A 15782-nucleotide genomic window follows, 5' to 3' on the forward strand; every position below is an offset into this window, starting at 1 on the left:
TAGGGTATTGAATTTAGGGTATATATTTTAGGGTTTATAGTTAAGAGTTGAGGATTTAGGGTTTATGATTTAGAATTGGGGGTTTAGGATTTAGAGTTTGAAGTTAGAATTTTGAAAAGCATATAAAAACATGTATATAATAGTCTTTAACCTTTTAATAAATAAGGTATTTTTGAAAATACGTTTTTAGTGGTTGTAAAGATGAATAATAGTACCTTTAAAGTTGTATTTTTGAAAATTCCCTTAATTTATTTAATATATTTAACATAAATAAATAGATAGGAAAATCTGTCTAAGATTATAATTTTAAATATATACATATATATCCTTAAATATAATTTTAAATAAAAAATTATTTCTATCTTAATTTTATATTTAATTAAATTAAATTATTAATAAAATATACTATATTAACAAAAAAATTATTTTTAAATATAATTTAAAAATTTCTTATTGCACATGGTATTTCTATACTCACCCTGACACTTGAGTTACTACGCTGGACACAAAAGTCAGATACGAGATCCCACGAGAAAATGTTACTAACTAGTAAAAGAAAAAACAAGCGACAGTAATGGTAAAAATAATATCTATAAATGTATCCACAAAGCGTTCATGAGAGCCACTCAGTTCAAATATTTTTTTGGTATAAACATTGTACTAAGAGTGCTTTTTACAATGGCTTCTTCTTCGTCACACAGGCTTGTGTTCTTCTGCTTAGCTTGCCTTCTGTTCACCTTTTCTTACAACTCTGTGGCTGGTGAATCCGACAAAGTGAAGCTCAATCTTTACTACGAATCACTTTGTCCCTATTGTCAGAGTTTCATAGCCGATGGTCTAGTCAAGATATTTGACTCCGATCTCCACACAATCACTGATCTAAAGCTCGTTCCATTCGGTAACGCTCATGTCTCCGATAATCTAACTGTCACTTGCCAGGTTCTTTTAAACTCCTCCTTTTTCTGTTAAATGCAGATTCTCTAGTTTTAGTACGCCATTCGATGTTTTGATATTCTAAAATATTCTAGGATGATCTACAAGATTGGGGATCATCTTTACGATTTTATCATCTTTACGATTTTTTGAAGTATTACTCTCCAAAATATATATGATCTCTTCTTTCTTGTTGATAAACTAATTTATTCGTTCTTATTTAAATGATTATAGTTTATGTCATATTTATGTTTATTTATACTATATTCTAACTAATTAATTTTTGTGAAGCATGGTGAAGAGGAATGCAAACTAAACGCCATTGAAGCTTGCGCCATAAGAACTTGGCCCGATCCGGTATATAACTCATATATGTACTTACAATATTATTAAAAATTTTAAACTAAAAATTTACAATTCTGATACTCTTAATTAGACGAAAAGAGATGTATTCTTAATTCACTGTTTATAGGATAAAATATAAACTTAAATCTTATAGAAAGTATATTATCTAAAATATGTTTAAATTTTTGTAAACTTTTTAAGAGTTTAGTGAACCGGAAAAAAGTTTAATGAACCGGATCACCCGGGTTGTTTTGGTCACCCATTCAAGGAATTTTGGTGGTTTTTAATGTGCGTGTGGAATGTGGGAAAATGACTATTAGAAATTGACTTGATTGATGGTTTTTGAAACTCAGAATGTACATTACTGGTTCATAAGGTGCATCGAAAACGACACAACAAACTGGGAATCATCATGCTTCGCGCAATATGGAGGTGAGAAGGCCATCAAAGATTGTTATTCCAGTGATCTCTCTAAAATTGTAAGTGTACATAAAAGCATATAATATACCCACATTTTGTATAATTAATTATATAATCCAGTAAGTCATAACTATTTCGTTTTCTTTTTGTAAAATTTCGTTTTTTTTTGTTTATCAGCTCATATTTGGTTATGCAAACCAGACTTTAAGTTTGAAGCCGAAACATAAGTACGTACCATGGGTCACAGTAAACAGCAAACCACTATACAAGGTAGAAATCTTGTTTTCGTAAATAATACTAACCTGACTCCATTTATTTAAGACATTTTATAATCAGAAAACGTGTTTGTTTTGTTTTTTTCTTGGGGATGCAGCTTAATGATTTAGTAGCCCGGGTGTGCAAAGCGTACAAAGGAAAGGCTTCTCTCCCAAAAATCTGCCATTCCTCTGCTCTGTCTAAGTTACCTGAGAGCAAAGTGATGAAGCTTCAAGTCTCCTATGCCGATGAAGATTTCAATTACCAAGCAGAAGACTTAAACTAAGATGGATTTAAGCTTATGTTATAAGTGGAATGATAAATAAAAGATCTTTTAAAAACTCTTATGTTTACGCGTTTAATATATGAGTTAGCCGTTTGATATTGGAAAACACTAAAAAAGCTTTAACTAACAGACGTCTAAACCAGTGAATGTGTAAATTACAACGGTAAAGCGTTTTGGTTTTAGCTATAGTAGGTCATCAGTACCAAGATCACAGACGAAACACATATAAGCATAAAACCTTGAATTGGATTGGAAATCCAATACCATGTGTGTACTACATAACTTACTTTTTGAACAACGGCTACTACATCACCAAATATTGAACAAGGTGGATTTAAGCAAATATTAACGGAATCATAAATAAAGACATTTTATATATTAAACTTCGAATTTTAAAACTGAAATATTAAGAACATAAATTAATTGAACTATAGTAAGAAGACCATTGTCTACTACTACAAGTATTATATGATGTGATGTTTTTTTTTTGAAACACATGATGTGATGTTTAAACTAACGAAAGTTACATAAAGACCATTTGTTTCGATTATTTTTCTTTTTTTTTTGGATTGCAGTTTTCTGAACAGCAAACGACTCAAACGTAGAAATTAGAAACGGTATGCATTCTTCAAAAGGAAGAGGAGTACAGTCTCCAACGTTCTACTCCGGTTTGGTTCTTATGTCTTTGTGGCAGGAGATCTAGCTACGCAAGTTTCCTAAGCAACACAGGTTTCCAGTGGCAGAGGCATGAAAATATCTTAGGTGGGATCATTTCATAACCAATATATTTTGCAGGAGTCAATTAACGGAAATAGTATTATCTCCAGTTTCTTTTAAAAATATACTTGTGAAAAAAAATTAAATCAGAAATTTACATAGATAAGTTAATATTCCTGCCAACAAAGTGGTTCTGTCACTGCAGGTGCCGCTTTAAACACCATTTATTGGAAATTTGGAACTCACTTTTGATACATTTTTTTTTGCAAGAATTTTAACATATACTAGTTTCTGACATGCCCTTTTAAGGGCGGGCATATTTTTATTTTTTATTTTTTAAAAAATTTAATTTTTATATTTGTGCGTTATTAGTTTATTTGTGTTTTTTGTATAATATTTCTCTTAAATGATTAATCAGAGATTTTGATATATTCTATTAAAATAATTGGACCAAACATATATTAATATATCATGTTTTTGTTTTAATAGATTTAGATTAAAATATGATTAAAAGAAAAACTTTTACTATACCATTAGATATAGTAAAATCTAAATTATCACCAAAATTATCAAATATATATTTGTTTTCTCAATATATTCTAATAATTTTAAATGAACATATTTTATCATAAGTTTTTTTAAAGTCAAGATTCTAACCCGTCCTTTTAAAAGACGGGTATATATTTGTTTTAATTATTTTGAAAATTTTAATTTTTATATTTATATTTTTCTGTAATTATATTTGTAATTAGTATTAATTTAATTTAATATAACTTTGGTAAGTATATTAAATATGTCAAGTTACATAACTACATACTTGTGTCATATGCATTCCAGAAATTATTTTTAAACTTTGTTTCTAAAGCTTGCAACATATTATATTTTATTAGTAGTTACTTAACATAATTTGTCAAGAATATTCATACCCAAAAAACCCAATTCGGAATCGACTCGAAAATGAAAGTCTCATACTCAGTGTTTTGAAATCCGACCCGGACCGCAGTTAAACCGGTAAACTCGGTGAACCAAGATAAATCCGGTTTTAGGTTTTGTGAAAAACCTAATATTGAAAAATCTTGTGAATCCGCAAAAAATCACTAAAACCCGGTTGCCAGTTGAACCACTGGTTGACCTAAAAGATAACTTTTACTTCTTTTTTTCTAGTTTTTAAAATTTATTTTATATAATTTTATTAAAGAAGTTAGGTTTTTTTATTTTTGTTATCTACAATTTATTAATAACGTTTTACTTCTGATTTACTTTGGATTTTATATTTAATTTTATTATTCACATTACACATATATATATTTATGATAATTTTGCTGCACATTACCTTTTTTGAGTTTGATCTTCATCTTTCCAACTCTTCTCTTCTTTTTTGCTAAAGTTTAAATATCATATTAGTGATAAAAAGGTTACAATAATGGTAACCTTTTTTTTTTTTTTTGGTCTAAATGTCAAAATTTATACCACTTTTTTTGAGTTTACATTGTTGTGAAGCACAACTTATTACAAAGAAAGGACAAAGGAGCAAGGGAGAGAGCAATCAAAAGAGAATAGAATTAACTATAAGGGTCAAGAAACCAGAAATAAAGTTCAAGCAAAGAGGGAGAAGGTGCAGAAGCAGTAGGCCGAGATAATGACAGCAAACGATCTCTCATAGCACGGTCCACCCTTCTGAAAATCGCCTCCTGCGTCGATGATACTCCTGTGAAGATGCGGGTGTTTCTCTCGCGCCACAGACTGTAGATGATGACTTGGTTCAGAAGCTTCAGCACAATCACCGCACGGGAGGCATGAGGTCCGGAAAGCTGCTGGCACAGGCGAACAATGTCGGCGAGGGAGGTGGGCCTTGACGCCAAGTACCTGCCACAAAAACGAGTCCAAATAGCAACCGCAAATGGACAAAGAAAGAACAGATGTGATATAGATTCATCTGCTAAAGAACAGAGAGCACAACCTGGCGGGACTGAAAGACCCCAGGAAATGAGACGATCCCGAGTCGGAAGTCTACCAAGGAAAGCAGTCCAAGAAATGAAAGAACATCTCGGTATTTCCTCTTTGAACCAAACCACTGTATGCCACGGTACCATTGGAGTAGCGACTCTCAATCTCTCCCAAGTAACCCGAGAGGAGAAAGAAGGTCCAAAACCACCAGAGCTAAGTCTCCATAAGTAAACGTCAGCACCGCTAGTAGAGGTAGGAACCGTCGTCGTCGACAGGATGACTTGAAGAGTTTCAGCGAAATCAGAGCGAGCCGGAGGGAGATTCCAGTGGCCATTAGTAACTGCCCGAGAGACGGTGGCAGTAAGGGGGATCCTAAGAGAACGAGAACCCGTGGTTCCGAAAAGAAGATGCAATGGACCCAGCTCAGCCCAATAGTCATACCAAAACAAGGCTGTGTTTCCATCTCCGATGCCACATCGAAGAAATGTATGCAGTTGATCCTTCAGTTGTAGCATACTCCTCACCGCACTTGAAAACCTTGGCGCATCAATTACAAGCCATAGACTCCTGCCATTGAACCTATTCTCTTTAATCCAAGGGACCCAAAGGGATCCTGAACCGTAGAAAAATAACCACAGCCTCTTCAACCTGAAGACCATTTCAAACTCCTCAAGCAACCTGATTCCGAGGCCACCCTCCTTTTTAGGGGTACAAATCTGTTTCCAGGAGACCCTTGCTCCTGCCGCAGAGGATGTACTATTCTTCCACAAAAAACCCGAACACAGAGAATCCACCTTAGCATAGAACCACTTAGGGAGAACAAACACCGAACTCCAGAAATTAACCATGCCATAAATCACCGACGAGATCATCATAACCTTCCCTGCAAAGGATAGATATTTTACTGTCCATGAATGCAACTTTGCTGTGATACGGTCGATGAAAGGCTGCAGAGTAGCTGCCGAGATCCTCTTTGGGCTAAGCGGAAGTCCAAGATATCTAGTTGGGAATGCCCCACGGCGAAAACCCGAAAGATCACTCAGAACTGATACTTGAATGTCAGAATATCCCCCATAAAAAATCTCTGATTTTGAAACATTAGTTGCCAGACCAGACCAGTCCTTAAACTGATCCATAACGCCTTTGATCCCTGAAGTAGAAGCCCGAGATCCATCCGAGAAGACTAGCAAGTCATCAGCGAATAAGAGATGGGTTAGCTTTGGAGAAGCACACAAAGGATGAAGTCTGTAGGAGCCCTCAGTTTCTGCCTTGTCTAGCAGACGGGATAAGACTTCCATAAGCATGATAAAGAGGTAGGGAGAAATAGAGTCACCCTGTCGCAGCCCCTTCTTTCCTGCAAAAAAACCTGCCAATTCACCATTTATAGCAACAGAAAACCGCGGGGAAGATATACATTCAGTAACCCAAGCAATGAACATGGGAGGGAAGTCCTGCGCTTGTAAGACCTTGATCACAAAATCCCAGCAGACCGTATCAAACGCTTTACGTATGTCAATCTTAATCATAGCACTTTTGAGGCAAGATGATTTGTTGTAATCCTTGATAAGCTCAGTTGCCAATAAAACATTTTCGCCAAGACTACGACCCTTTAAGAAAGCGGCCTGATTGGGGCTGACACACTCAGTCAATATAGGCTTAAGGCGGTTGGCAATGATCTTTGATATTAGCTTGTAGACAACGTTACAGCAGCTGATTGGTCTATAATCAGTGAGAGAGCAAGCTTCTGGCTTCTTAGGAATAAGTGTTATCGCAGTCGTATTCATATCCTTGAGCAGTTTTCCATTCCTGAAAATTTCTCGAACCGCCAATATGATATCCTGTCCAACTATATCCCAAGAAGCTCTGATAAACTCAACAGAATATCCATCCGGTCCGGGGCTCTTATTCAGCGGCATAGCAAACAATGTAGCCTGAATTTCTGCTGCAGTAACTTCGCGCTTAAGGTAGTTCTGTTGTAGCTCGGTACAGCGAAAGGGGAGAAGATTCTGCAACTCATCAGATGTAACCGGAGAGGAAGTAATTTCTGTAGAGCCTAGGATTTCCTGAAAATAATCAGCAGCATGCGCTTTAATTTCCTCAATAGAGTAGAGAGCCCGATCATTTGCATCTTTGAGGAAGTGGATATGATTTCTAGAGGCATGAGAAGACACCGTCTTGTGATAGAATGGGGTATTGCGGTCACCCACATCTGCCCAGCGTACCCTTGATCTCTGTCTGTAGAACTTTTCCTCAGCCTTAAGTAAAACATTTAATTTATCCCTCTCACTGTGTTCTTCCCGAGCAGTGTGAGTGTCTGGCGCAGTAAGTAATGATCTCTGCAACTCATCAACTTTCTCCTTCTGCTCCTTAACCCTCTGAGATATACCACTGTAGTTCCGTTTGTTTAAGCTCCGTAACGGCCTCTTAAGGATCTTCAGGGAGCGGACCAGCTTGTATTGATCTGTGCCGGTGATAAGATCAGTGTTCCAAGAGTCCCTTACTGTCCCTGCATACTCAGGGTGGTCAATCACATGATGAAAGAATTTAAAAGGTTTAACAACCTGGCGACGGAGAGAAGGCATCCGAAACAGACAAGGGGCATGATCAGACTGAGATGGATCAAGGAAGTCCGCATAAGAATCAGGAAAAGAAGATAACCAAGGCTGATTAATGAAAGCATGATCGATTCTTGTAGAGATCGGATTATCATCTTGGCTGTTCCTCCAAGTGAATGGTAATCCCTTAGCTTGAGCCTCAAAGAGCTGAGCATCCTGAAGAGAAATGTTCGCCTCATCCATCCCCGAGTCATCGATACGAGAAACCAGGTGGTTGGAGTGATGAGAAGTTCTAAGCATCTGATTAAAGTCTCCCAGGACAGCCCATGGACGAGAAGAAACCGGAGTCGTAGCCTGCAGTTCGATCAGTCTATCCCACATACTTCTTCTCTCCTCCACCAAATTAAATCCGTAGATGAAAGTTACCGTGAAGGAGATATTTTCCGATAGAAGAGAAATCCCACAAGTAACTGATTGAGCTGTTGCATCATAAATGACCAGTAGAACACTTGGGTCCTAAACGATAACTATACGACCCGAAGCATCCTCTGCAAAATTACCAAAATACTTCCAACCCCGAGGTATAGCTCCTAAAACTCTCTCTTTATTACTCTCCAAAATATGAGTCTCCAAAAAAGCTCCGAATAAAGGCTTATGGATATTAATCCAATCCTTAGTCATTGTTTGGCGTCGTGGATGGTTCAGCCCTCTTACATTCCACGCAAAATACATATCTAATTATTTTAATGGCGTTTCGCAGCCTTGCGACTGCTCTTCCTGTTGTTAACCAGGATAAAAGGTTTTTCCCGCTCCTCCACTACAGCAGGACAACAGTCTTCATCAGATAACCCCACTTGAGCAGGCATTTCTTCAGGAAAAAAGATCTCCTGAGCTAAGACTTCTGGCTGTGATTTTGCAGGATCACTATCAGAATCAGAAGCCGTAGATTCATCTGTAGGCAGAGCTGCAACCGTAGCAGGTTCATCAGTTGGCAGAACTGCAACAGCATCCTCAACTTCCACAGTAGAGGCAATCATATCCATCGAGCTACTCAAGACCGGTCCAGTCGGAAGAAGCATCATATCCATCCCACTAACCTCTGAATTCTCCACTACTATATTCTCATTTACCACAGCTGTAGTGACAGCACCATCGACGTTAGCCACATCGACGACAACACTCTGCTCTTCCACAAGAGCTGGCTGATCTACGACACCACTCTGCACTTCCAGCACTTGCTGAGGAAGCGCATTGTCAATGCCCAGTTCAGTCTGAGCTGCTGCGGTATCCTCCAGATCATCTTGACCGATTTCACCTTCCTCAAGTTCCTTGACTGTAGTTACTTGGATAGGAGCCGTAGGTCGGTTTGTGTCCTCCATAGCTTTAGTAGAAACAGAGACATTTGAAGCAACTTCCAAAGGTAAGTGGTTTGAATGTTCAGGAGAGTCACGAGTGACCGGAACATAACGAAGCACGCCTTGATTTATTTTTTTCTCAGTAGAACGCCCTGGCCTTGATTTAAAACGCCTTCTTGCGGTTTCACGTGGAGCGTCCCTCGGCCCCCCCTTCCCTGCAGCGCGTTCTGCTACACCATCTGAACACTGCAAAGAAATATGACCATACTTATTACACAGATCACACTTTACGGGAAGCCAAGGATACGTAACATCGATTTCAACCTCTCTACCATTGGTAAACCCAGAGATAATTTTGTTTGGAAGAGGAGCTGTAAGATCAACTCTAACAAACAATTTCGCGACCTCAAAATTTTCCTTACGCTCTGTTTCTGGGGCAAGAGACTCTGGTTTACCAATTGCCGTCGCAATACGACTCAAACTCTCGTTGTTGAAGAGTAGATACGGCACGTTTCTCATCTCCACCGGCACAATAGCATCAGTAAGCGGGGGTTCCTCCGGAGAGTAATCAGGAGCCCAAGGAGCTACAAACATAGGCATGCCACCAATATTCCAGCAGGTCCGAGAGAGTAAAACGTCACAAGTACGAGGATTAGGAACCCGTAGAAGATAAATACCTTGTCCAATTTTATGGACAAAAATCCGTGGACCCGTTCGAGCCCAGACCGCATTAACGATGCCTATAATTTTACCCATAGATGGATAATCTCCATGAAACCGAGCATAGACGAAATCCTTGAACTCAAGCTTTGCAGCTTCAATGTTCTCGTCAGGAATAAGGACGAAAGGAGCACCCGACACATGATCAACCGGAGTACCTATCTGCTGCAACTGAGTAGAGCTTTTAAGCAAGGCAGCATAGTTTCTCACCTCGGCTACCTTAACCTCAGTAGGTTTGGGGCCTAAAGGTAGTGGGGGAGGAACACCACTGAGAGGCTGAACCTCCGGAGAGGAGAACTGCTTGATTAACGGGAATTCCTTCAATGACAACATCCCGGGAGCATCTGACGGTGCAGGCAGCGAGGCAAACACCGGCGGAGAACCAGACGTAGTAGCCACCAAAGACAGAGAAGCAGACAGAGTAGCCAGCGGAGGCAGAGAAGCCAGCGGAGACAAAGAAGCAATAGGAGACAGAGAAGCCAGCTGAGACGCACTAGCAGCCTGAGAAACAACAGCCGGCGGCGGAGGAGAAGCTGACTGAGAGGCAGGAACAGACTGGAAGGGAACAAAGGACCCAAAAACCAGCGGAGGAGAGACGCCCTTGAAAGAGACCAACGAAGAAAGATCAGAACCAAGGATCGTAGATCCAGAAACAGCTACACCGGAATCAGGGATTACGGCTAACGAGATGGATTTCATCTTCTTCTTAGTCATATCGGAGCGCTTCAGAGAACGGAGCAGATGGCGAGCCTTGAACGAGAGAGCAAAGGGGGGACGATACTTCTTCTTGGAGAGGAGCATCGAGAGACATGAGCGAGAGAAGAGAGCGAGCAGAGGAGACGAGAAATAGGGGAAAAAACGCCGGCGAGCGAAGAGCTCTTGACGGCGGAGCAGCGGTGGTTAAAAATCCCCTTATTTATCGCCTCGTTAGTTCCAATAATGGTAACCTAGAAAATATTTTAATAAGGCAAAAAAATAAAACAAAGGAGAGTGATTGAATAAACTTGAGATTACGTATTTAATAGAGAAATCTCCTCTCTTTACACGTAGAAAGAAAATATAGATGTAACTTAAGTTTAGACACAATTAAGATATGTTTAGATTCTGTTTTTTAAACTCATTATATCATGTGAATTTAAGTTGGATTGTTTAGGAAAGTTTCAAAATTACAGTTTTTAAATCAGTGGTATAAGTATATAATTTTTGTGCAAAACTCAGGGTTAAATACTATCTGTACTTCAGTTTTAATAGATTAGATACCAGATTTTGATCCGGATTTCTTTAATACTAAAATATTTTATATCATGCAATAAAATATGTTAATAAACTAATACAATTTCGTGTTATATATTATCTAATTTTATAATAATATTTGTGTGGCTTATAATATTATTCCTATAAAATTCATAAATTTTGTAGTTTTGTAATAAAATTTATTTAAAAAAGGGGAAATCGCATAAAAATCCTCAAAGTGTCACTTACTAACACTTTAAACCTTGAAGTTTTTTTCACTAAAACACTTTGAACCTTCAAAGTGATTTTTATCAAAAAAACCTCCAAATAAAAAAATTGACATGTTCAGCAAGTAATTTTTCAAAAATAATTATTTAATTAATAAAATAAACAAAATAAATAAATAAATTCAAATAATAAATAAAAATCGAAATTTTAATAAAATTCACAAAAATGAAAACATAAAAAATTAAAAATTTAGAAAATTAAATAAATTTCTAAAATTTTAACAAAATAAAAATACCTAAATTTTTAATAAGAAATAAGATTAAATTTAAATAGAAAATAACTAAATAAAAAGTTCAAGCTTAAAAAAAATAGAAAATTCAAAATAGTTTTTTTTTTAATTATAATATTTTTTTTCAAAATATATATCATATCATCGTAGACAATAAAAATTTCAAATATATCACTAGTGACAATGATGGTTTCTGATTTTTATTTAATTTATGAGTTTTTATTAAATTTTACGATTTTTGTTTAGTTTTCTGATTTTTTTAATTTTTTGTTTACTATACTTATTAAATAATATTATTTAAAATATTATTTAATTATTAAAATAGTAAATAAAAAATCAGAAAATTAAACAAAATCGTAAAATTTAAAAAAACTCATAAATTAAATAAAAATCAGAAAATTAGAAATAAATCATAAATTAATAATATTTAGAAAATTAAAATTCAAAAATAAATGAGATCAAATTAAAAAAACGAAAAATAAAAAAAAATATATATTTCAAAAAAAAGAAAATTCAAAAGTTTGAAAAAGATTTTTCTGTCATTTTCAACGATGATGTTGGAAAATATCATTGGAGATATAGCTACTATCGTCATTACTAATGGTTATGTGAGAAACCATCATCGTCACTAGTGAATTTTGAATTTTCTATTTTCCATTTTTTTAAAAAATTGTGAACTTTAGTTCTTCTCTATATAAATTTAATCTTATTTATTATTAAATATTAGTTATTTTTATTTTATTAATAATTTATAAAATTTTAATTTTAAAAATATTTAAGTAATTTTCTAAAATTTAATTTTTTTTTATTTTTTTCTCGATTTTTATTTTTTATTTGAATTTTTATTTATTTATTTTTTTATTTTATTAGTTAAATAATTATTTTTGAAAAATTACCTGCTGAACCGGTCAATTTTTTGCATTAGAGGTTTTTTATGATACAAATGTCACTTTGAAGGTTAAAAATGTTAGTGGAAAAACTTCCAAAGTTTAAATTGTTAGTAAATTACACTTTGAGGATTTTTTATGCGATTTTCCCATTTTAATAGTATAGATATTGAAATTGAAGTTGGTTTAAGTTAAAATAAAGAAACGAATACTAATTGCGGATAAACAGTGACACAAAAGAATAAAAACAAATATAATTTTTTAAACCTTTTCTTAGTAAATTAAGTTTGTTTGGCTTCTCTATAGTGTTAAACTTATCTATAGTCTCTTGTATCCATAATTGTAAAGATTAAAGGAATTAAGTTTCTCTGTATATTCTCTCTAAAATATCTTCATATTATCTCTATTCTTCTTCATTTTATTCAAGTTAATTTTATATTCTCTCATGGTATCAGATCATTAAACTCCCATTTTCTTCATCTCTTCCACATTCAATCTATTTTATTCTATGTTTTTCTAGATATGACCATGGAAAAGTCAAAGCAATTGGTTGTTCCAATCACTCTTAAAAGGGTAAACTACTTTTTGGTGTCTAGGTTTATGAAGTTATATAGCTGAAGATGAATCTCTAAAACAAAAGATTCAACAAGATGGTAATGAGATTATCCATGTGGATGAAGGCAAGTGATTTCAAGAAGTCCAGCAAGCGTTGTTTATCATTCTAAACTCCCTAGAAGAATCAACCTTGGAGGTTTACTCATATTGTAAAACCACGAAGACATTTTGGAAGACTCTTAAAAAGATATATAGGAATACCTCCAACTTAAGCTCGATCTTTGAAGTCAAGAAGGATATCAATGATCTCAGCCAAAAAAAGACATATAGTTCTCTCAACACTTTGGAGAGTTAGATCCTTGTGAGCTGAGCTTGAGATGTTAAGACCAAACTCGGATGATCCAGCTGTCCTTAATGAGAGGCTTAAAAAAGAAAAGGTCTTTGGTTTATTGATGACTTTCAATCCTACTTACAATGACTTGATTAAGCACATCCTAACGTCAGAGAAAATCCAAACTCTTGAAAAAGTATGTTCACAGATTCAAAAAAGAAAGGTTCACTTGGACACCTCAGTTGAAAGGGAGATCTTCTGACTTGTCCAACAAAAGAGTATTCAAGCATGAAGATAGAAAGGTGTGGATGTGTGATCACTGCAAAAAGAAGGGTCATACTAAAGACAAAGGCTGAATTCTATATTCTTAATATCAAACCAAGAAATTTTAAAGAACCAAAAGCTAACATCTCCAATGAAGCAGTCGGTTCTTCTATACGGTTCAATGAGAGAAAAGTGAAGGCGTTGGTATCTACTCATGATTCCTTGGTAACTACTCAAGATGAAATGGTGATAATGTCTGATATTGATACTTTTATAAATGGCATCAAGGAGAATAATGGTAAAGTATTTGGTAGTTAACTTAATGCATCAAACATCTCTAAGCCATTGATTGTAGATGTTAAGAGCATCTCATCATACGATTAATGACTTAAATCTGTTCAGCAATGTAAAACCAGTCTTAGAGAAATATAATGACGGTAAATGGAGATAGAATACAAATAAAATGTGTTGACGGTCTTAGGTTGCTCTGTAAAGAATCTAAAGCCTTTCATATGCATAGCCTCAAATCTAACATGTAATCTGTAAAAAAAGCAACTATAGATTTGAACTGTAATGTTATTTTCAGTATTATGTGAGTTTTCAGGATATTAAAACCATTAAGTTGCTTGGAAAAGGACTATCCAAAGATGGCTTGTATATGCTTAACGACACAAAGCCAACCTCTTCTTTTTCTTGACCTTCTATTATGTTACTGCTACTGCTAATAATGCAATTTTGCATGCCAGATTAGGAACCCTCATTCTTGTGCTTTAAGATTGTTTCACCTAATAATTTTTTTTAAAAATGATGAGCGTGAAGTTTGTATAATTGGCAAACATTATAAATTGATATCACTCAAATTATCATAAGAAGTGACTTTTAATCTCTCAAATAAAAAATTCAGTTGCAGTACTTAAGAATCGAATCCACAAGGAACGATGACACACAATAGTCCTTATCAGTGATTAAGCTAGGTGAATATTTTTTAAGTAAATAAATATGGTGAACAAGATAGTTGTTCAGTGGATTGATTGAGGTTTGTAAGCAATAACAATAAAGCGTTAAATCTAGGGTTTTAGTTAATGAGGATTATAGTGATATAGAATACTTAGGTTGACAATCCTAGAACTCGAATTCTTATGAGAAAGTATTCCAGATTTTTCATGTGAATCAATCCTATTGACTAAGCTCCGGTATCTCAGCTGTTGTTTGTTGATATGGATCAAACGTCGATCGATGCTATGGTATGAATGTTGCTCGATGTTCACTTAGACAAGCTTTAAAGATTTGATCGATAGTTCACTAGTTTTAACTAAATCAAATGTCGCTTGTTTCTAGAAATCCTAGCTCAAGGGAGTCTATTATGGTGAAGAACCTATCGTCATAGTTGTTCACAATCCTAAAATCAGAATTCTAGTTAGCTACTCTAGAACACCAGCATTACAAGCAATTCGTTGAAGGATATCTATCACCTTAACAATTCTATAGTTTTGGGTTATCCTTCATAGCCCTAATTAAACCCTAAATCTAACAGGTGAATTACTCAGACATAGCAAAGCAAATCATAACAATAATCTGAATAAACTGCATAAATAAAACAAAGTAAAATAATTGGAGTTCCAACACAAAGTTCTGAAGGACTTTTAGATCTTATATCCAAACTACTATAAACCCTAAACTGTTCGCAGTGAAAAGTATGAAAAGTAAAGAAAGCGTGTGTTGTCCAATACAATGAAATAACATATAAATACTAGATTAAAATTCGGCCATGAGTATTTCTGTAATTGTGTGGAACTTGATCTATAAGCGGCTGGGAACCAAGTTGGGCCTTTCGTGCTTTACTGTCGATCAACGTTTAACTCTGATGTCGACTTCGGATTGGTTTGATGATCAGTTACGAATTTCTTCTATCTTTATCTTCAAAATCACCACTTTGTTCCAAAACATACATGAATCTATAAATACTCTAGGATCAATAGAGCGCTCAAGTGATTTATTTACTTGATCATCCATCTGCATCAACATCAAGTCCTCTCTCAAGACATCTTCCTCAACCAGCAAAAGTCATATGGCGGTATAAGATCATCAGCTGAGGCCATATATTGGCCAGACTCTGTACAAGATTTGACTTGTTTTTCCTGCAATGCCGATCTGAACGTGATGTTGCTATCGGCGAGCTGAGGCTTTACAATATTCCCCAGCGAGGCATTGACATCAGACGAGTGAGGTACTGATGGTTTCAATGGCTTAGGTTGTGGAGCCGTACGCATAAATTTAAGTCAAGATGGACTCGAACTTATATTCAGGTTATATGATAGTTTGGGTATATGCATCATGGTCCAATCTATCTTTTTATATCAAATTTTTATTTTACTAGATGTTAGTATGTCCATGCGGATATAATAATTTTAGAAATATTTATAAATAGATATATTATCATTCAAAAACCTTTATAATAATTT

At 35.2% G+C, this 15782-nt stretch overlaps 2 protein-coding genes across 2 annotated transcripts; one reads left to right on the forward strand and one right to left on the reverse strand.

Moving 5' to 3' along the window:
- Positions 1 to 627: 627 nt before the first annotated feature.
- On the forward strand, positions 628 to 2345 carry LOC108820878 (gamma-interferon-responsive lysosomal thiol protein). The gene is made up of 5 exons (XM_018593899.2): positions 628 to 939; positions 1225 to 1290; positions 1632 to 1757; positions 1876 to 1968; positions 2072 to 2345. The coding sequence occupies exons 1-5, from the start codon at positions 679 to 681 to the stop codon at positions 2237 to 2239; spliced, it is 714 nt and encodes a 237-aa protein (XP_018449401.1). The 5' UTR covers positions 628 to 678; the 3' UTR covers positions 2240 to 2345.
- A 2173-nt stretch (positions 2346 to 4518) lies between these two features.
- LOC108820231 (uncharacterized) lies at positions 4519 to 5473 on the reverse strand. The gene has a single exon (XM_018593200.2). It carries the CDS (start codon positions 5416 to 5418, stop codon positions 4519 to 4521), a length of 900 nt encoding a protein of 299 aa, XP_018448702.1. The 5' UTR covers positions 5419 to 5473.
- Between the last annotated feature and the right edge of the window lie 10309 nt (positions 5474 to 15782).

Source organism: Raphanus sativus, chromosome 8 (assembly GCF_000801105.2).
Source record: "Raphanus sativus cultivar WK10039 chromosome 8, ASM80110v3, whole genome shotgun sequence".
NCBI classification, from domain to species: Eukaryota; Viridiplantae; Streptophyta; class Magnoliopsida; order Brassicales; family Brassicaceae; genus Raphanus; species Raphanus sativus.

What these genes read in the sequence shown, in the direction of transcription:
- LOC108820878 (XM_018593899.2), top strand. Translation starts at nt 679, where the DNA reads ATGGCTTCTTCTTCGTCACACAGGCTTGTGTTCTTCTGCTTAGCTTGC. An exon ending in ATCTAACTGTCACTTGCCAG is followed by an intron (nt 940 to 1,224) that starts GTTCTTTTAAAC and finishes ATTTTTGTGAAG; the next exon opens with CATGGTGAAGAGGAATGCAA. An exon ending in CCAGTGATCTCTCTAAAATT is followed by an intron (nt 1,758 to 1,875) that starts GTAAGTGTACAT and finishes TTTGTTTATCAG; the next exon opens with CTCATATTTGGTTATGCAAA.
- LOC108820231 (XM_018593200.2), bottom strand. Translation starts at nt 5,418, where the DNA reads ATGCTACAACTGAAGGATCAACTGCATACATTTCTTCGATGTGGCATC.